Source organism: Mus pahari, chromosome 8 (genome assembly GCF_900095145.1).
Source record: "Mus pahari chromosome 8, PAHARI_EIJ_v1.1, whole genome shotgun sequence".
NCBI lineage: Eukaryota > Metazoa > Chordata > Mammalia > Rodentia > Muridae > Mus > Mus pahari.
Genome location: NC_034597.1, coordinates 69,492,743 through 69,515,568, shown reverse-complemented (window position 1 = coordinate 69,515,568; position 22,826 = coordinate 69,492,743). Strand labels below are relative to the sequence as shown.

Below are 22,826 nucleotides of genomic sequence, written 5' to 3'. Positions count from 1 at the left end.
CCTTGGCCTTGGCCTTGGCCTCAGGTGTGCCACCGCCTCCGCCACTGCTGCTGTGTATTTTGCAGTGCACTTCAGCCTTGCTCCAGCTTGTCTCTTGAATAACTAAACAAGCGCAATCCTCTACTGACCATGGTCCTGTCGCGGATCGTCTGCTCTTCTTCAAGCTGACAGGCTTAAGCAAAGATTATTTTTTCAATTCCGTTTTTGGGTCTGACAAAACTTTTTCTAAGCAAGATTATAAACAAAGCTTGGACTGAATACCAGGGCAGACGATGACTTACACAGCCCACTGGGCTCTGGTTCACCAGAGGGTACCTGGGTAATAGCATTTCATTTTACAGTGGCTTTGTCTCCACATAAACATCAAACAATTCTGTAGCCCAATATCCCTCACATTCTAAGTCTCTAAATCTTATTGTTTCCTGAGCTCCTACGCTCTGTGCTGGGGGAAAGTATTTCATTCTCACGACAACCCTGCCATGTACGGACAGCATTATCATCAGGTCACAGGGAAGTGACATCTCAAAGGCACACGGAATTCGCCAAAGATCACATACAACGGGAGACCCAGACCTGAAGTCAGCTTGACTCCAAATATTATACTCTTAAAAATAGGCTACACTGCTTACGGGTAAAAATAAATCATAGTTTTATTAGAAAGGTAATGGTGAGAAAGTTTATTTCTGTAGCCACTGTGACGCACTGCCCACATTAAGTGCATATTAAACCCGCTCAGAGTCATAACACTTCTAGAGCATGGACTGTCAGCCTCTGTGACTCCTTAATACATCATGGACATGCTTTAAATCTGCTTCCTTACACTTTTAATAAACATTGCTAATATAGTTCCCACATTTAATAAACATTGCTAATATTGTTCCCTTATTTCCCGATCTAACTAATACGACAATGGGAACGCAACCATCTTAAGGCTTGACAGGAGAGAAGGGAACTGAGATGGTACGGATGATGGTGTGAAGAGGAGATTCTGATGATGGTGTGAAGAGGAGATTCTGACGACTGCCTTAGGCTCTTTCCAGAGTCTGGAGGCAAGACAGGATTTCTATTTTTGATAATTGTTTAGAATTCTTACCGCTACAATTTTCAGTTTATAGGGCCATTTCTCTCAGTGGATATGCACAGTGTATATGGCTGATACTCTCACTGGATATGCATAGTTTATATGGCTCTTTCACTGCATATAGGGCTCAGTCCCTAGGGTGCCTCTCTCAGTGGATATATCCAAGGTATAACTGAAAACTCATAGCCTCCCAAGGATCATCAACTTCCTGGTTCTTCTTAGGGCAGTGGTTGTTGGTTTCACTGTGTTAGATGTGATTGTTTCTGATGTTGTGAGGGACGGGGATCCTTGGAGGGGTGGAAAACTTGACTCCTGACTGCTTCTGAACTGCAGTGCATGTAAGACAGGCAGTCCCCATACGTGGGTGCCCCTGGAGGCAGACTTCTTTCTAATTCTTTGCTCAGCCCCAGCTGTGACTCCTGGGGTATGACTAGGCTGGGGATGGGAGCATCTGCCTGGGATGTGTGAGGCTCTGTGTTCAATCCCCAGCACTGGACAGGAAGAAAGGGTTTTCTTAGTTTCTTTCTTTGTTTCTAAAAGACACTGCTATCTGTAGTTCAGACAACTGTGGTTTTTTTTTTTTTTTTTAAATATTTATTTATTATATGTAAGTACACTGTTGCTGTCTTCAGACACTCCAGAAGAGGGCGCCAGATTTCATTACAGATGGTTGTGAGCCACCATGTGGTTGCTGGGATTTGAACTCAGGACCTTTGGAAGAGCAGTCAGTGCTCTTAACCACTGAGCCATCTCTCCAGCCCACAACTGTGGTTTCTATATTTCCCAGAGAGAGCAGGACACTACTATTGTGGTAAATATCCAACCCAAATATGCCCCGGCAATGACAACACAACTCAGTTAATATGATTACATGCTGTGTGCCTAGATTGGGCAGATCTACTGCTCCACTACCATCTTCCCCATCTTATGAGACCCCCCCCCCCCTTTTTTTGGTTTTTTTGAGACAGGGTTTCTCTGTATAGCCCTTGCTGTCCTGGAACTCACTCTGTAGACCAGGCTGGCCTCGAACTCAGAAATCTGCCTGCTTCTGCCTCCCAAGTGCTGGAATTAAAGGTGTGCGCCACCACTTAGAACTTGCGGTTTCTCCAGGCCATGTGCTTCTGCTCTGCTTTTCTTCGTCTTCCTCCTCCTCTGCATCCTCTCCCTCTTCCATTTTCTCCTTCTTCTCTCCCCTCACCTTCTGCTCCACTTTCCCTTTATCTGCCCAATCATCAGCTCTCCTTTATTTTACAAATTAAGGTGGGAAGCAGGTTTACAGGAAATCACCTTAGTGCTGACTCGCTCCTTGTTCACAACCACTCACAAGAGAACGGAATTAACATCAACTATAATTAGGCCCAGGGCTATCCACAACACACTACAGTCTTTCTCCTTTTTAGAAACCATCGCAGTTCTCAAAGGATTGGGTATAAAGATATTTCAGCCAAGGGCACATGGGAAGCAAACCCTACCTGCCTATGAGAGATCACTGCATACATAATATTTCGGAATTTTGTAAATAGACCATTAACCTCTGGAAGCTGGAAATCAACAGGGAGGAAAGGTTTACACCACAGAACTTGGCACACATCATTAGCACCCCCTGTCCGCTGTGGTCAGGACAGCCGCCTTATCAGCAGATCCTAGGGACATCTGCCAGGAGAGCTTACATTCTTGGTAAGTACTCCTGAGAATCTTACAGAGCCAAAAGTAATTCCTATGGATTTCTCTAGCAGGAATAAACAATAGAAAAATGATTATAGGCTTAGCCCAAGGGACCGCGTAGGCAAACAGTAAAAGCCAGGTGTACTTGTACATGAATAGAGACACAGCAGGAAACTGCAAAAGACTGTGCAAGGCATTGCCTTTCTGGGAAAAGGAGATTCCCACAGACAGCACGTGTGTAACAAGTGTTGGCTTGCAGACAGTTCCGTTGGGCTCCTCCCAACAGTGACCTAGCAACAGCTTGTGTCACTGCCTGCCAGGTGTGAACCTGGTGCCCATAAACAGGACTGCCTGCTACCCCAGTCCCCTCTGCCACTCTTTCTCTCTGTTCCCCTTCTTTCTCAATTTCTGTCCTTCTCTGTCCCTTCTCTGCCTCTACCCTTTTGCAGGTCCCCAATCCCCACCCTTTCCCCGACAATAAACTTCCTTTTATACCAAGCCTTTTGAGTGGCATGATTGTTCAGGGGGCCTCAGCACTTCAGCACTGGCTGCCTGGAACCCCCAGCTCCTGCCATTGCTGATTTACATTTCACAGCAACAACCGCGCAAAGCTTGAATCATTCTGTAACAGTGACACGGGGACGCAGCCTGTCTCTAGAGTTATTGGCCAAAGCAAAGAACTAAGAATAAGTGGACCCTGCTTTCTTTAAAAACTGAGCAGAGCACTGTATATCACTAAAAGATCTTAAGACAACTGCTTGTATATAGGGAAACAGGTAAGCTTAAATATAAGAGTAGCAGTTATATCTGAAAATAGGCTTTCTTGTCCAACTGAACTCTTAAAATTGCAAAACTACTGAGCTTGTGGCTAGAAATGGCCAACCGAGCCGGGCGTGGTGGCGCACGCCTTTAATCCCAGCACTTGGGAGGCAGAGGCAGGTGGATTTCTGAGTTCGAGGCCAGCCTGGTCTACAAAGTGAGTTCCAGGACAGCCAGGGCTATACAGAGAAACCCTGTCTCGAAAAACCAAAAAAAAAAAAAAAAAAAAAAAAAAAAAAAGAAATGGCCAACCATTAACAACAGAACTGTCACTTATACCTGCTGGAGGGAAAATCTGTTTGTTTGTTTTTGTTTTTTTCTGGGATATTGGGTATATCAATCACTCCAGGTCCTCAGGCTTCATGAGGAGTAGATGACCAACATATAATAGAATTCACTGTGTGTGTGTGTGTGTGTGTGTGTGTGTGTACGTGTGTGTACATGTGCTTTTTACTTGGTTTACAGTTTGGTGAGTTTTTCTGTTTGGCTAGTGTTTTATTTTGTTTTCTTGGATGGAGGGTTTCGCTGTTGTACTGTTGGCTTTTGTTTGTTTTGAGAAAAAAACTCAAGGGGGAAAGGATCTAGAAGGACTTGGGGAGGGGAAGATATGATCAAAATAAATTTAAATTAAAAAATGTTTTAAGTAGTAAACATAAGATAAAAAAGAAAATAAACTTGCATTATTTTTTCCTCGCTAAAAACAAACAAACAAATCTGCCAGCCATTAGGTATCCATTGGAGTTTGAGTGAGAGTGTTCCACAGAGGTTCACACACAGGTGGTGGAACTGTTTGGGAAGGGTTAGGAGGTGTGGCCTTGTTGGAGGAAGTGTGCCACTGGGGCTGGGCTTTGAGGGTTAAAGAGCTTCCAGCCACCCCCAGTGCTCTCTCTGCCTCCTGCTGTGGCTTAGAAGTAAGAGCTGATCAGTTCCTGCTCTCACGGACCTTAACCCTCCAGAACCATGAGCCTAATTAAACACTTTCTTTTATAAGTTGCCCTGGTTGGGGTGTTATCACAGCAACAGAAATGCACCTATCTATGTACAATAAACTACACATATTCATAGTCCCAGAGTGTCTTTCTTCTGCACTTCTTTCTGGTCATCTCTTGCTGTCTAAACACTGAGTGTGTGCCTCCCGTATACTGAGCACAGTCCTGACTGCTGCACATGGGGGTTCTAGTCCCGTGCAATGATTCAGGACATTTCATCCATTTTAAAGTTTATGGTTAAGTGAGCACTCTTCAGACTCCAGCAGTGCCATACGGCGATCTGCTTTCTGATCTTCCTGCTGTTATTAGAAAGTGACATTCGAAAGCTATAATCATTTAACCTTTTCTAATAAGAACAGTCATTACAGCTTTGCAGACACGATGATTTGATTTTTTGAGGAAAATGGTATATATTTAATAGAATTGTTTAGAAGAATAAAAATGTAATTCAATAAAAAAATGAAGCAACATTGCAAAATATAACTAGGTGAGTTTTGACTTATAGTAGCCTATGGTTCTAAAAATATAGTCTAAAAGTAACAACTATCGAGTCTAGGGACTCCAGTTGTAGCAAGACTTGAATTTATTGTTATAGTTGTTCTAACTATAGGAAAAATGCATGTTCTTGTCAGTGTCAAATTAATGAACAGATGTTATACCAAGGGTTCAGTAAGCTCTCCCTGTGTTATCATTTGAAAATATAGCAGAGGATTCACTAAGGAAAACTCAGACAAGTCTGTCTTCTAAGCTACTGCTGCTTGACAGCGGGAGGCAGCAAGAACAGCAAGGACTGAGGTGCAGCTAACTGTCTGTGTGTCTGAGGACAGTCAGTCCGCTATACTCAGAAGAATCACGGAAAGGTGAAACAGATGGCTTGAAAGATTGTTTTCTAGGCCATCACTGTTGACCTAAATAAAGGAGCATCCATAACCCAACAGAAGCCACACAAGGGTCTGTAGAAATCTCCCAAGCAGAAGGCTCAAGTGCTGGGGTACAAAGGTGAGCGTTCATTTTAATAACATGTAGTACACCTGATGGCCACTAGATGGCGATGCAGGCACTTCACCAGAGTCTGAGGTCCTGGCACCCAGAAGCAGGGCAACAAGAACTAGGTATCTTTTTTTTTTTCCGAGACAGGGTTTCTCTGTGTAGCCTTGGCTGTCCTGGAACTCACTAGGCTGTGTAGACTAGGCTGGCCTCGAACTCAGAAATCCACCTGCCTCTGCCTCCCGAGTGCTGAGATTAAAGGTGTGTATCTTTCCCCACTGCTTCTGTAAGACGCATTTCCCAGGCTCCAAAACCAGGAGCAGAACTCTTCCTCGGAGTGAAGACTCCACTGATGGCGCAGCTTGCAGGCTGACGAGGAAGGGAACTGTAGAGGACAAGCCTTACTTCTTATTACTGGCAACGACTCTTAGATTTGGCTGTATAGTCTACTTGTGAATCACAACAGGAGTGGGTCTAAATAGAGTAATTAGTATTCTGCCTCATTATTCACCAAGGGATTTGACCAAAAGCCGCAAACAGTGGCAGACTACTTTGAGAATTCACTGTGGCCACTTAGCCTGAGGCTGCACACTCTCAAGTTGTTTTTCTACCCGAGGGTCCAAGTATGCACGCTTCCTGCCCACCACACAGACTGAGGGACAATGGAGTAAAAGCAGCATGGGCATCGGGTTCTCATCCAAACACCACTTAATTCCGATTCGTATTGCTTTATTACCAAGCGTGTCTATGTCTGCTCGCTGAACTCTGAGCTGTGGACATGAAGCTATAGTCACCTGAGAAACACTTGATTAGAGGAAGTTCATATAATAATATTTTGGTTATCCTTGAGATAATTTTGCTCGTTTCTAACTTAGACAGCTTGACTATCTAGCTTCAGTTACCAGTGTCATTTAGTTTAGACAAGATAGAGCAGAAAAGAAGGCATCAATTGTGTGTACCCATTAGTAAAGTAGGGAGCCGCGAGAGCAAAGGTTCCCAATACATCCAGAAAAGCCCCGGGGTGGAAAGAGCTGCAGATTAAAGCACAGAGAGACGGGCTGCACTTTAAACAGCCAAGAACCATCACTAAAATTGTAAGTAAAGATTCTTTCAGAAAAAGAAATAAGAGGCTTAATTTAGGTCACCAATATTTTCTTTCCCTTTTCTCTCCTCTCTCTTCTCCTCTTTCTCTCTTCTCTCTCTCCTCTGTCACTCGATCACTTGCTGCCTCCCTCCCCCCTCCTTCCCTCCCTCCCTCCCTCTCTCCCTCCCTTTCTCTCCTTTGTTTTTGTTTTTTCTCTGTGTAGCCCTGGCTGTCTTGGAACTTGCTTTGTAGACCAGGCTGGCCTTGAACTCAGAGCTCTGCCTGCCTCTGCCTCCCAGGTGCTGGATCAAAGGTGTGTGCTGCCATGCCCAGCCCCGTTTTCTTTCCTTTTTATAGTTCTGAGACAGGGTGCTGCTATGGAGCCTGGATTATCCAGAGCTCACTATGTAGTTCAGGCAGGTCTTGAATTCATGATTGTCTTCCTTCACATATCAAATGCTGGGGTTACAGGCATGCGCCACCACACCCATTCACATCTCAACCTTTCATCTCCGCATTATATGAGAAATTCGAAGAACATACTTGAAGTTCAACCACAGTAGTATTTACTGCTAGGCACCATTGAAAACAGAAGTGAAGGAAAACTGGTTCAAATAGAGGGGAAGCTACCGTCTGCAATAGTTCTGAACAGAGCCACAGGTAACAGGTTCCCTGAAACTCACTGAGTTTGGTGGATGCTCAGGGGCCATCTTGCTGCTGCAATAGAGCTACTCACTTACCAGCGTTGTTTTAGGCAATGCCTTTGTCTTAACTTAATTAAACTAATATGTTTATGTCTCTTCAAAAGTATTGGAAGTCAGTGGCCTATCTTGGTGAGATTTTTAAAACATTCCTGTAAACTAAAAAAACAAAAAAACAAAAAAAAACAAAAAAACAAACAAACAAAAAAACCAAACAAACCAACAAACAAAAAACTAAGACAACACTGTAACATCCACTCACAAAGATACTTATGACTCTTTTAAGGAGAATCATATAAAACAGTAATTATTAATCTATTACTGATGGAACATCACACGGTGATACTTTCCCTTGCTAATGGAGGTTTGCAGAATGATGAGGCTGGTAGCAGCGCCCTGCCCTTCTTTCAGTTCATTCATTCATTAATTAGTTAGCCAATTAACTAGTTTTGGAGACTACCTTTCTGTTAGCTACATAACAATGATATTTAACAAGAAAAATTTTTTTTGTGAAGATTAAAACCAGTTGCAAGCATATCCCACTAAGTTCCGCTTCAGTCTAAGTAAGCCTGCAGCCCTCCTGGTTCCTCCAGCTCATTCTTGTCAGCATCAAGGTTAATGAGCTTCATTGCAGCTTCCTCACCTTCCAAGGGCTGCACCTACTCCTGGCACCTGCCAAGCGTGCACCACCTGCAGACACGTGCTGGTACAAACTCTACGCCCCCCCCCCCCTGCATTGCTGGCCTTCTCCAGTCTTGAGCCTCGGACCTTAAAGGAGCCTGCTGTACACGACAGCCCCAGGTTTTATTTCCTTCCTAGGCAGCAGGAATGGCTGTCGACAACCATGCTGATATAAGGAAGAAAAAAGATGCAGAAATCCAGAGATGCTTACGGCTAAAAACTACACATTGATTATATCTGCACTTTTAAGTTGGTGGCACTTAGCATTGGCAGAAGACTAAGACATAGCCTTACTTTGTCACTCTCAAGATGGATAGATTGTTTTTCCTATTAAGTGTCTAAAAATAAATTTTAGCCATTCAAGCAGCTGTTGGAGTGGCTAAGCCAGAAGTTCCTTAATGGCGGCATTTGAGAGCAAATTCTTTTGTGAGAGGAAAGGCCAACTTCGAGTGGTACCTGCACAGGTTTGTCACTGTCTTGTCCAATCATGTTTCTCCATTCCATGAGCGACTGCTGCAGACGTTCAAGTCCCGTTTCCCAGAGCCTGACACGCCCTCCCATATCAACAGTCACGACGCTGCTCTTGTCCCACTCAGCCAGCAGAGCATCTGTGTCTGAAATAGCAGATATCCATGCGGTGTATGGCGAGAGAGACTCTGCGCTGAAAAAGGAGCCCAAAGGAAGAATAAGTTGCTCATACAGAATGCAGTGCAAACAGCTTATGGGGGCCATGGGGAAGTGACAATACTTGAGAAATGCTGACAGTCATTATGTTGGGTTTTCACAATATGACACAAATGTAGACGAGTTTGGGAAGACAAACCTCAATTGAGAAAAATGTTTGCACCAGATTGCCCATAGGCAAGTCTGCAGGGCATTTTGTTGACTCGTGATTGATAAGGGTGTGTGTGTGGCTAGCCCGCTGTAGGTGATGCCACCGCAGGGCAGGTGGTTCCGGGTTATATATGCAGGTTGAGCAAACCATGGAGAGTGAGTCAGTAAGCAGCGCTCCTTCATGGGTTCTGCTTCAGCTCCTGCTTCCGGGTTCCTGTCCTGACTCCCCTCAGTAATAGCATGGGCCTGAGATTCCTAAGAGTTCTTTTGGTCATAGTGTTTATCACAGCAATAAAAACCCTAAGATATTACGAGATATTATTTGCTTTGATTCTTGAACTAATTGTGTATTTAAGCAAATATACAGCCAGGATGGAATAAGACATTTCCTTAAATGATTAAAAAACATCTCCCACCAAGCCAACATATTAAGGTATTCTAAGAAGCCACATGTATTAGAGAAAGTAAATTTACCTATCTGGTTAATGACTTAATTTTTCACAGCTTTAAAGTCTGACTGAAGGTCACACACAAGCCATGACACTGTTGCTGAATGCTGCACTGCTATGCCTACCTAGCTATTTTCTTCTGCAGGCAGAGAACACATCTGTGTCACTCCTGAGTTGGACAGGAGTGGCTCTGCCTGCTTACATCACACATCTCCCTGCTTTAAAGGCCCTGCTGCTATGGCAGGGCCATAGCAGCAGCACTGAGTGGTGACAAGCTCTGCCCTAAGTCTCTGGGAGTTGTTCAGTAGCAGCGTGGGGGCTGTGGAGGTGAGCCTGGTGGTGAACAGGAAGGGTGTTCTTGCTTTCATAGGACAATGGCAGTAAGGATGGAGGAGAGAGGTTACCTGGGGACAGGGATGTATCGGAGTTTCTTTGCTTGAAGATCAGTAACCTCTATGTAGCCAGCTGTCTGGGGAGGAGTAACATCTGCAAATAAGTCACGAGACAAGTCAAGTGTTAAAGGTGCGGAGGCCAAGGTAGACCCAAGGGTGGGACTCTGGGAAAACCAAACACAGCACACACACAACACAACACATACATGCTTTTAAAGGTTTTTGTCTGTCTGTCTGTCTGTCTGTCTGTCTAGCTACATGTGTACCCTCTATCTTCCTATCTTCCATCATTTTTATTATAGTTTGGGTTAGAATGAAATGTCCAGGATATTCACACTGTATCCATTGATTGTGGTTCACAAAATAAACAAACAAACAACACCGGAAAAAGAAAAAAACAAAAACAAACAACAGTAGTTCTAGTTCTGCAGTCAAAGGATTAAAAACAAACAAACAAACAAACAAAATAACAAACCAAACTGACTGGCTATCATAAACACTCGAGGTGATGGATTTTTCTGAAATGGGATGTCTAGACTCCTCAGTGCACCTTTATGTACGCAGCCGAGGTGACCATCTGCATAGCAGCACATGCTTGTCATAAGTCACACTGCCTTGTGCTTCTATGGAATACAGCAAATCTTTGATAAAGTTGTATACCATTTGTAATTTTTTGACAATTTCTGATTCTAAAATATAGCTGAAATGATGTGAATTTATATTTGGTCTACAAATATATATTTATTGGCCATGGTTCTTTTTTGGGGGGTTGTTTTGTTGTTGCTGCTGTTTGCCTTGTTTTTTTTCTAAAAAGGACAAGCCATTGAAGTTAGCACTGCCGATCTAATTTACTAAACAGGTTGCTCTGTCACTTAAGGACATTTTCAAAAGCACACAGCCAGAGACCGCGTTACCCTAACACCACTTTCTGACCACTGCAAGGATGCGTACATAAAGGTGTGCTGAGGAGTCTAGACACCCCATTTCAGAAAAATCCATCACCTTGAGTGTTTATGATAGCCAGTCAGTTTGGTTGGTTTGTTCGTTTGTTTGTTTTTCAATCCATGTCTACTTGCTTTAAAATCTTTTTGTCCACAATTAATTCCACTGACAAAGGAGGAAAATGCAGAGTGGTTGTGTCTTCTGTTCAATCAGGAGAAAGCAAGAATCGACACTGATCTTAGATGCTTCATGCAGCAGCAAGGGGCTCCGTGGTCACACAGGTGCCTGGCAGTGTTGAGGCCATAGTGCAAAGTGCTTAAAAAGAGCCAAGCATAAAGCTTACTGATCTAAAAATAAACCAGGAGACTAAAGCACTTACAGAAAGAGCCTTATGGGTATCCTTGAGTGGAATTTGTGGATAAATTAAGGAAGTGTCTCTGCAGCCAGGTTTCTCTCCAAACTTAGCTGAATCCAGCCATGTTAAATGTGCCCATACTTAGGAAGTTGGAGGCTTAGTGTGTGTCCACCGCGGTCACAGCCCAGGTGGGTTTCAAAGATAGGTACAAACTGTATTTAGGGATTAGTCCACTCACCATTAAAGGGAAGTCATTGCTGCAGTGTTTATCACTGAGTTCCCATGAACAGTGGAGTGTTTATATGTGCAGGGCCAAGGTTAGGGCAGGAATAAAAACTGTCAGGTAAAACAACCAAGAGAGTCTGCAGCGTCAAAGGAAGTTACTTTACAAAATTCACTTCTTTTGGAAATGTAATCGGTTGCATTTCTGCTGGACACTAGGATCGAGGTCTTTCCCTCTGCATTCACTGATTTAAAGTGACATGTGCTATAGTAAAATGTTTCATTGAATGATGTTTTCCAGTAACAGTCTTTATGTGTCTAATCATCAATTTTAAAAAATACAATATAGTAAAAACAGTGAAATGTACTGTGTTTAATCAGAAGAAATGTGAATGTTCAAACTATCATGGATAAAGGCAAGGAAAGCAAAGATGGAAGAAGGAATTCTGATGGGCCATGCCAGCACCTGAGTGTGTGCTGATGGGATGCTGGCAATAGAATCTAATGAAACAAGCACTCCTGAGCCGTATCACAGGGAGAGATGGATGGAGGAGGGTGGATATGAGTGATGAGGAGGGGGACCACGGGAAGCCCCATGTTTCTGGGTGGATAGAAGGGCACTGTGCTGTGGTGGGAAGTGTCTACCAAGTTTCCACACTTGTCACTTGACCCCCCTTTCCTGTCATAATTCCTTCATTTCATTAACTCCCACACACCTTTCAGGATCACTTAATTATCATCAACTGGGCCATAAGCTGCTCCTGTGTTTATAGAGCACCTTTATTGTGTGTGTGTGTGTGTGTGTGTGTGTGTGTGTATACGTGTGTGTGTGTGTGTGTGTATACATAGACACACTACATTATATATATGTGCACTATATTATATATGTTACATGTATATGTAGTATATATCTACTATAGTAATGCTGTGATGTACTGCAGCTGCCACATCATTCAGTTGATATATATTATATATGTATGTATGGTACATATGTATGTATATACTCTACAGTAATGCTGTGATGTACTGCAGCTGCCACATCATTCAGTTGATATATATTATATATGTATGTATGGTACATATGTATGTATATACTCTACAGTAATGCTGTGATGTACTGCAGCTGCCACATCATTCAGTTGATATATATTATATATGTATGTATGGTACATATGTATGTATATACTCTACAGTAATGCTGTGATGTACTGCAGCTTACATCATTCAGCTGCTTTTACCATGCAAAGGATTTTAAGGAAATATTGATTATTTTCCATGAGTTTCAGTTTGGAAAGAACAAATTCTTAGTATAATCATTTAAACACTGAGTCTTTCAATTCAGTAATGGTTATAACACATTTAGCATTATGTTGTGGACTGGTTCTAATGCTATTTGAGTTAATTCAGCTCCCCAAATCACATGGATCCCTTATGTCTGCACTGAGGGTCCCTGCCCCCAGTTGGCTCTGACTAAGAAATAAAGTTATCTGCAGCCAATGGCTGGGCAGGGAGACAGAGGTAGGGCCACTCCTCCGATTGGGTCTGGGGTAGCAGAGATGGAATATAGATTTTAGAAAGTAATAATTAAGGAATATAGGAGGAGAGAGTGTGCTAGCCATGCGGAGGTTTGGAAGTGCCCAGCCATTAAGCTGTTTAAGGTATTTAGAATAGAAGACTGTGTATGTGTGTCTTTCTTTTGGAAATTCAGAACATTTTAGTGGATGGTAGTGAGACGCACCTACAGCCAGGGGGAGTTCAGAGCAGATTAACAATTTACCAATTCAGCATTATATCCATAAAGGCCACGCTAATACAACTCATACAAGTCCAGGATAACAGCACTACTGCCTTGCAAATGACGGGTCTTATAGTGGCTATGCTAAATGCCAGTGTGATATGGAAGGAGAGTTCTCCAGTGGGTCCTGGGAGAGCTTGGGACAGAGCTGCACCCCTCTGGCCACTGGTAGGTGACCCCAGATTATTTACCTTCTCTCCCTACATCCAAGGTTCAACACGAGTTAAATAAAAAGCAAGCTAATAACAGTGTGGGGTTTGAAGATGAATGGATGGACACAGAAATGATCAATACTGTGCTTCGTACACAGTCATCAACATGAGGTGACTGGGGCTGGCGGGTAAAGCAAGCCACACACAAACTCTCCTCTTGCAACTCTCAGAAGCCGAGTTCCAAGTAAGTCAAGGTACACACTACACACAGGTACAGTGTGAACAAAGATGAACACTGCAGAGCCCACAAGTAGCAACTGTGTGGAGGTGTCCACAGACTTCCCACACACGGAGGTGTTTTTAGCTACTTTAACCGTCAGGGTGGTTTATACGTGTAAATAGAAATGACAATAATAAACTAAACCTCTCCCCACAAAAGCAAGCTGCTGCCAACCGTCTTGGCGAGCTGAAGTGGTTCCACACCTTTTGGGTAGATGTCTTTCAGAGGGACTTCTCCTGGGGGCAGAATCCTCACCACCTGATTAGTATGTGTGAGAGTCACGCAGTTGTTGTGCCTTGGGGTAACATTTGTGCGCTTCCCTGTATACGTTGTCATGCTGGTGACACTTGGTTGTCTCAGAGATGAAGACCTCTTCCATGAATAAACTTCACTGGGTGACTGAAAAATAAATAAATAAAAAGAGAAGAAAAGGAAAAGGAGAAAGGGTGCTAAAATCACACACCTGTTGCGCTCATCACAATGCTCAGAGTGCTTTGCCCCTTAAGCTAGTGCCAATGCATACATTTAAGAATGGTCATCACTGATAACGACGTTTCTTGCAGATTAGGGTAAGAAAACTATGTAAGTTTATAATAATTTATGGATTTTGATAACTGCATAAAAAGCTAATAAGGAATGACATATCCTTTTGTAGAACCTTATGAAGAAATACGAAAAAATTCGCATCTGTGCAGGGAGGCAAGGTGGTAAAGGATATAGGCTAGGGGGCTCATCACACCTGAGCTGAGGCTCTAGGTCTGTTATTACAGTCTCTTCGGGGAGCAGGGGCGGTACGATCTCTTCCTGTTTCTCCATGTGTGAAACTCTATGGAATTGCTGTATAGAAAGAGCTGTTGGGATGAAAGGGCTTAGAGCAGTGCAGTGGGTTACTGCAGCGGTAATGGGTGGGCCTCAGAAGCATTTGCTTCGATGCTGACTTTCCTTTAACTTTTAACTGAGCATCTCCTCCACAGTAGGTACCAATCATCCAGAGGATGGCCTACGAAGGGCTCCAAAGGGTTAGCATAAGCAGTAGCCTAAACACAGCTTTCGCCTTCGACATTTTTCACGGTAGCACTATAGTTTAACACTGATATTTTCAACCAGAGTAAAGGGGTGAGATCACTTTTTAGACAGTCCCATTCCCACAGAAAAGCTCTATTATTTCTCTACCTAAGCAGCAAGGGTGGCAGTGAGCTCATCAGCTCGGCTCTTCATTCCATCAAGGCTGCTGCAGACACCGTGCTGCGTCAGCACTCTGCATTGTGAGTCATAGAGTGTGGGAGCAAACGCTTGTTACCTGACAGTGAGTAAAGCTCACGTCAAAGTACTAAGGCGCACATTATCTATTCGGTTCTGGATTTCAAATCTTTTCGATCCCTAAGTACTCTCCCATCTGGTAATTAAACTAAACTTTCGAAGCATGTGAGATTAGGGCATCAGGTGGAGCCCGATTTCTATCTTGAACTGATTCTATCAGCTCACCTTGGAGTGACAAAGGGAATTATTTACTTGGATGTTTAATCACAACGCACAAGGCCACACTTTAAGACTATCAGATTGCAACTTGTCCTGGAATGATCTTTCCTTTTCATCCCCTACACATCCACCGGGGAAAGATGAGGACTACTTTTAGTTAAAACCATTAAGAACCACTGTCTATAGGTCCTAGAAGACATGGCACTTTCATCAGTCTCAGCTTGTTCTTCTTGTCAGTCCGTGAGCACACAATTAGGATGGTGTGGTAAGAAAGTCACCATTAGTATGTTAAGTGCTGAGTCACACAAACTCCCAGAGGCGGAAAAAATTTTTTTTCCTTACTAAATTCTATCACATCACAGTTTAAACGCTATTTTTACAGTACTAAAACTATATATATGTAGAACATAGTTTTGGTGGTTGATTTCTTCAGGCAGGCTGAGACATGCTGGGCTGCCCTGAGGAGAAACGCTCACTCAAGTTCACTCAATTTCACAGGTTGCTGTTTACCATGAGGTCCGGGAAGCCAACAACTATGGTAGCGTGACTGTTTTCATCCGAGAGAATGCGGTTAGGAGAGGCAATCTTCTGGCCCACAGCCGAGGTTAGGTTTTCAGAGGACAGTTGGTCACTTGACACTTTATGAGGTATGTGGAACTCTGCTTCTGAAAAATGTCAGACACATCTTAGACAGACAGAATCCTAATACATCCCAGCAATTATTATTGTTGTTATTCTTTTTTTTTTTTTGAAAGATTTCATTCTCAACAACTCAACAAGTTTTGTTTTTTAATATTTTAAACTACACCTGCCAGCTTTTGTCTGGGAAAATGGTTTTAATCATCAAAGCATCTTCCCAAAGTGAGTCCAAGCACTTATGCAACCCAACACTTGGCAGCAGTAACTGTCCTGATCAAGGACCCTAGCCAGGGTTGGCAAACTGTGATGAACGGAACAGAAGTTCTGATAAGATAGTAGCCCGTAGGAGGAAAGATGCTAACCCAGGCTAGACTTGGGACCTAACTATGGTAAGTGAAAAATGAAACAAACAGACAAATAAGCCATTCAATAGTTAAACAAATCTCAAACAGAGTTTCAAAGCGTGGCTTCCGGATGAAGAGCTGTAGGTAGACGAGCCCCCTTTCCTACTTCTAAGCTGTTTGGTTTGGTGTAAGTATCACACAGGCTGATACTCCTGTTCTGCCATCAGCCTGGAGGGCAGGGTATGTATAAGCATGCACACGCATGCACACACACAGCGGCAAGCACAGGGAACACAGTATTTACCTTGTGTGACCCCAAATCCTGTGCTAGGCAGCTCTTCTTTCAACATACACAACTGACAGGCCCCAGTGTCCTCAGACCCAATGTGTGCCGGCTTAGTCAAAAGGTACTTCCTGTAAACAGACCAGAAGCCTAACTTAATTTAAATCTAGTTTATGTTAAATGTTTTCTTTTTCTAACAATCATTAGGATAGACCAAGAACAATTCGTTTTTTTTTCCCCCTCTCAAAGCCCCTAAGCATAATTTGTACCTTAAACATTTCATCACAAATTACCAAAACCCTTTTCAACAATACTGCAAAGAGAAATACCAAATGATAACATAGTAAAGACAAATTTAAAAAATTTCCTGTACAAGATAGGCATAGTTTTATAATCGGGCCCACCCTTACTACCATTGAGCTCCCTCTCTTTGTTGTTGTTCTTGTGGATTTTTTTTCAGACAGGGTATTGGCACTGGAATCAATTACTAGTTCAAGCCGGCCATGAAGTCGTGATTTCAGGCCTCCATGTTCCGAGTGCTAGAACTTCAGGGATGCACTGCCATGCCCAGAAATGGAGCTCCGTCTGGATATGAGTCTTGGATCAGGCAGCAAATGAGACTATGACCTTGGATTTGAGACCAGCTGAGAAACAGAAGTACTTGTGACTATAACTGCCCATGTTTTCATTTGTTTTTAAGATTTTTAAAACAGGGGCTTAGAGTGATGGATCAGTGGTTAAGAGTACTGGCTGCTCTTCCAGAGTTCCTGAGTTCAATTCCCAGTAACTACATGGTGGTTCACAACCATCTGTAATGGGATCTGATGCCCTCTTCTGGTGTGTCTGAAGAGAGTGACAGTGTACTCACATACATAAAATAAATAATTAATTTAAAAATATTTCTAAAACAAAGATCTATCAGTAGCCAGATGCTGTTTTCTGGAAGGCACTTTGCTTTTCAGCAGAAAGAGTGCACTTAGCTAGTGAACATAGCATGTAAGGAAGGCAAACGTGAACCCACCATGCACTCTTTATTAGGCAGGCGCAGAATACTTCCTTCCTAGGAAGTATGTGACCCATGAAGGGACTTGGCAGACATCACCATAGCTAGACGCAGTAAGCATACAAGATGGAAAGGAGGAGTGTCTGAGTGGGCCCGGTGACAAAAAGGCAACATCTCTAGGATGGCAGCTTTGCCTCTCAGGAGAGAGGGTGAGAGTGTGCTTTGTGGCAGCTCAAGCTTGGCAAGAACACAGTGAATGAACATCCAGTGTGCTAGTGGGAAAACCCAAACCCAAGTGGGTCATTCATAAAAGTCATCATTTATTTATTGTTATTTTCCATGTCCTATTCTGAGAAGAGACACAGAGTACACTTTAACTTTCCCTCACTATGTTTTCTAAACTTCACTTAGAAAGGCTGACAAACACAGAAACGTAAACGAGAAGGGAGAGCCACAGTAGATGAGGCTGGGCCTCTGCATGCTTCACGAGAGAGTGCACACTTAGGTTTACCCACTGATTGGTTTCATTTTCCACAAGAAGCCATTTGTCCTCTGCCACAAGGAAAACTGTCCTGAGGTTGATGGGAAGTGAGATGGTGTGAGTTAGTCCTTCTAAGACATCCAGGACAGTCAAGCTATTCCTGAAAAAGAAGAAAATTATATCTAAAAGGACGTGATAAGGATAATGTGATGTAATCATGTTACGATACGGTATGCAACCCAAAGATGCACAGTTTTTAGACTAAGCAATAATAAAGGAACAGGCTATTTTAGAAAATGGAGACACATGAAAATGAATCTTTAAAATTCTCAATATGTCAGGGTAGGTATGAGAGAAATTAGCAGGAAGTGACGCCGCCGTGTAGCCAGGGCTGTGTTACTTAATCGCAGTGTCACTGCTTATGCCTGCTTCTCAGCGATCTATGTATTTTGAAGGGTTATTTTCAGAATAATATTTTATTATTTTTGTTGGTTTTATACTAAGCAAATATAATTCCATCAGGTAACAGAATGAACAAAATAAGAATTCTAGCTTAAAATCTTATTCAATGAAGAGCTTACCCTGTTTGTTTGTAGAATACTACCCAGTTTTTGTGTGAGAATTCTTTACACATTCTATAAGTTTCCTAAAGAAAAACAGAACAAGACAAATATTCTCATGAATAATCTCTTAACTACTCCTGTAATGTATGATGCAAGTCACTGGCAGGGAAGCACTTCTCTGTGCTAAGACTTTCAGGGGAACATACATTAACCTATATTTTAAAACGTCTGCATGTTATATATTAAAGCTCTCTAGGCATTTGGGGGTTCTGTCTGAGTACTGAGGCTTCGACTTGGGGCCCTGTGCTTGGGAGGAAAGCAGTCTATCATTGAGCTACTAATCCTCTTCAGAATAATTTTTAAATAATACTAAATGGGGCTGGAGAATGGTTCAGCAGTTAGGAGTGCCTGCTACTCTTACAAAGGACCTAGGTTCAGTTCCCACCACTTATAAGTTGCCTCACAGCCATCTGTAACTCTAGTTCCTGGGGATCCAACATTCTCTCCTGCCTCTGCACCAGGCACTTACATGATGCATAGATAGACATGTAGACAAAACACCCAACACATGAAAGCAAATCTTTAAAAAAGTACAAAATACTGGTTAAAAAAACTACTAATTACTGGTTAATTGTGAAATTTATATCATAATATAAGCATGCAGGAAATACTTTGTTTCTTAGTTCTTAATTTAATTATGATTCTTAAAAATACTTCTCCAGTATTTTATGAACTATGTATGCTTATTTGCAAAGCTCTGGACAAGCTTTATTTTACATTTAAAAGAAGAAAAAAAATTTTCTTGAGTGAGGCTACATGTTTAATTTGTTTAATTTAGTTAATAAATTGAACCGTGTATCTGATAGAGGTAAATCAGTTGCTGTACTTAAGATTTTAACATATAAATCCAAAATATAACTATGTAATTGGAAAATAATTAAGCTGATTGCATGACTAAGAATTTGCTATGAATATCACACTCAAATAGCTCTAATGTTCCTTAATAGTCCAGCCCTGGCAATCTTCACATTAATATGCTGGATACTAAGGAACCTCCTGTTATTTAATGTACATCTAACTACACAGTTTTCCCAAGTCAAAATCTAAAACTGCTTAATAACTCTTCTGTGGCTTCTAGTCTCCATTGTTGTTTGGCACTGGGAGGGGTAGCCAAGCATCCATCTTTGCGGTTGGGAAAATCCCTGGCCATCAGTTTGCTAGGCAAATCTGGTATTCCTTACACCTTCCTCCTTGTTCCACCAGGAAGACTTCTTAGATGTGAACTCTTCTGTGGGAAGGACGAGACGGCGAATGGCACTGCCAGTAGTGTCGAGTAAGAGGACGGCATTACTCTGGAAATAAAGAGAACGGTATGAAGTGGAAGACACCACCACCACCACTACCACAACACTAGCAGTGACTAGGAACCTGGGAGGGAAGGTTACTATGATAGCCCAAAGGAAACGCAATGATATTGAAATATAAGATATCATGAGAACACTCAGGAATCTTCACACAGAATATGGTTTGAATTATTTACTGAAGATTTTCTAATTAGGTAATTACGTAACCTTTTCTTTTGAAGGTTGTTTTAAAATCAAAGGTGACTGCTCTATGCTTCACTTTATTATATAGTTAGGAGGTGGAGACCACACTTGGGGTTGGGGAGATGGCTCAGCATTAGAACACTGGATGCTCTCACAGAGGACCTCGTGGTGTACCACAGCCTGTAACTCCAGTTACAGGGGATCCAGCACCCAACCAAGTACACATGATGTAATGTATATACCTATAAGCAGGATCTCTCTCTCTCTCTCTCTCTCTCTCTCTCTCTCTCTCTCTCTCTCTCTCACACACACACACACACACACACACACACACACAACTTTTAAAACGAAACAAACCCACCACTCCCAGTAATAAACCACTACCAATAACAAGAACACGCCCCTCCACCTGCCTTGTTTATTATTGGCCTGGCCTGGCCTGAAATTCTTTTCTATGGTGAAGTCAAGGATATGAGATTATCTGAGTGGAGATCTTCAGCGTAGGGAGCAGTGGTATATGGCTGCCTCTGCCCTGCCGCCCACGGAACTTCCATTACTGTTGCTACAATAATACACAAGCGAGGTTTCTGTGGCATCACTCAGAGCTGTGCAACTGACCAGCCGTCAGGCAGATCCCTGGTGGGCAGAGAGATTGGAAAGAGGTGCTAAGAAGACTCAAGTCCTTTTTACTTAAACATTTAAGACGCCCACTTCTGGGTTCTCCTCCCGCTGTGTGACAAAGGCTTGGTGGGTTTTGTTCTTGTTTTTGTTTTCCCTTCTGAAAGAAACTATTCAGAGTAAGGAACTGTCAAATCTCACACTGGAGGTTCCTGGGGTGGGAACCAATAAGCTTATGTGGTTTTTTATCATCCAGTTTCACCTGCGATAGCATAAGCAGCCAGTTCTGAAGGACCATACACAATCCCCACCTCTCCAGGACCCTCCCTTCCTGGGGCAGGTCCTGTCTTCTCTGGTGCCCTCCCCTCCTGGGGCAGGTCCTGTCTTCTCTGGTGCTCTGCTCTGTGTGCGAGCATGCCTTGGCTTTCAGTGACACTGGCCTGGGTGCTGAGACCTTGCCCTCCCTGTTCCTTTACTCTAAGTCAGAGGAGGAGGGGAAGCCATTCCCGGGACCCCTCCTAATGGCCTCGCAGGGCAATAACAAGCTCTCAGTACTTTTTTTCAAGAAAGGAAATAAACCCTAAGTATTGAACTTATGAATTGGAATATATGCAATAGGGATTTAAAATTGAGAAAGCTAGAAAAGATTAAATATCTTCAAAGATTTCAAAGAAGCTGGTTTTTCTGGTTAAAATATAAAAGCAGGCAGGGTAAAAAGGGACCTCTACAAGTAAGGCCCGCACTGTCTCTCAACAGTGCAGTTTTCCTCGTTCTAATTTGGGTCTAGTCATCCTCGTCCTCCAAAGCTCTTAGGAGAAAAAAAACCCACAAAGCACCCAATGACAACAGACACCTTACAAGATGCAGAAATCAATAAAATACGGTATGTCTACTCCATCATTTCATAATATCAATCACATTGAAATCGAGGGAGAATACAGCCCTGATTTAGTCATGGCCTCTGCCTTCCATCACACAGTCTAATCAGAGAAAGGAAAAGAAATACAAAATTGTACTTTACAAGATAATTTAATTAACATACAAAAGATAAGACATTATTTCCACCTCAGAGTTCACTGCGCCTACACCACATACTCTGATGTGCGGCTATGTTATTTTTTAGTGAGTGTGTTGATAAAACTCAAATCTTTTCACAGGTAACACATGTGAACAATTCCTGAGACAAAGCTGAGACTGGCTGTGAGGAAATGCTCCTGGGAGGAGTCTGTTTGCAGAGACTGATGGACGGGTGGGCAGACTGAAACCTCAGTGCTGCGGAGACTCTGGAATTTTGTAGGCTCAGGGGCTAATTACTTTACCTTGGACTAGCTTTAGCTTCTGGAACAGCCATTCCTTGTTCTACTCTGTGTCTGAACTAACATCTCATAATAATCAATTAAAAAGCTATTAATTTTGTAGCTTCTACCAATCTAAGAGCTAAGCGTCATCAAATAGCGCCTTGGGCCTATAAAATAGTCCCCCCCCCCCACAGTCTTGCTGTCCTCGACTCTCCATGTGCCCACCAGTATATTTTAGACTTGACCTGATTCATGACTTTCTTTGCTCTGTAAAACTCTAAAAACTTCATGAACCTGCTTCCACATTGGATATGGAATTTGGGGGAACCTAAACCCGTGTTCCCTGGGGTTACGATCATTTCTAATGGCTGCAGAACAAACTCTCTTTTAATCTATTTAAGATGAGACCTTGTCACACCTAAAGTTGCATCACTTTCTGACTCTCTGTTAAGAACTTGCAGTAGACATACTCTTTAGAGTAACATCTAGCCCACGGAGTCTTGTTTACTGGTATTTGAATATTTTTTAAATGGTGTTGAGAGCAAGAAGCTTTTCCTTCTCCAATTATAAAGACAAGGGCAGAGGAGACAAGTCCGTGGGGACAGTGCTTGCCCAGCAAGTACAAGGAGCAGAGCTTGGGTCCCTAGAATCCATAAAAGCCATAAAAGCCTAGCACGGTGGCTACCTGGACTTCCAGCATTTTTGAGGTAGAACTGGGATTCGCCAGGCAATCTAGTGAGCTAGACCAGATGAAAATGTGTGCTCTGGGTTCATGTGAGAGAGCCTGCTTCACTACGTAAGGCAGAGTGAGGCTAAAAGGGACACTTGACATCACCCTGTGGCCTTGGCCTTGACACATACATACACATGAAAAATCATTTAAAAAGAAAGCATAAAAGCAAGTTAAAAATTTACAAGGTCTTTGTCCTAGGTTACATTCTTTTTAAGTAGCTTTCAATAGAGAAAATGTTTCTTGGATGATAAATACATACAACCCTGTCATAAACCCTTAGCTCTTAAGCCATCTGAGACTAAAGGAAGACTTTTGTTTTCCGAGACAGGGTTTCTCTGTGTAGCCCTGGCTGTCCTGGAACTCACTTTGTAGACCAGGCTGGCCTCGAACTCAGAAATCCGCCTGCCTCT

General features: G+C 42.7%; 1 protein-coding gene across 2 annotated transcripts in view; it reads right to left on the bottom strand.

The window, feature by feature from the left end:
* Vwa8 (von Willebrand factor A domain containing 8) overlaps positions 1-22,826 on the bottom strand; it is a 322,019-nt gene that overhangs the window by 70,129 nt on the left and 229,064 nt on the right. The window contains exons 30-37 of one of the 2 annotated variants that reach the window (XM_029541466.1): positions 19,462-19,572; positions 18,239-18,303; positions 17,692-17,817; positions 16,195-16,304; positions 15,418-15,569; positions 13,632-13,827; positions 9,695-9,776; positions 8,464-8,668 (exon numbers count right to left, since the gene is read on the bottom strand). In XM_029541466.1, coding sequence (XP_029397326.1) covers positions 8,464-8,668; positions 9,695-9,776; positions 13,632-13,827; positions 15,418-15,569; positions 16,195-16,304; positions 17,692-17,817; positions 18,239-18,303; positions 19,462-19,572 — 1,047 coding nt within the window. Of the gene's footprint in view, positions 1-8,463; positions 8,669-9,694; positions 9,777-13,631; positions 13,828-15,417; positions 15,573-16,194; positions 16,305-17,691; positions 17,818-18,238; positions 18,304-19,461; positions 19,573-22,826 lie in introns of both variants that reach the window. The other variant, XM_021203139.2, reaches the window with a different exon arrangement.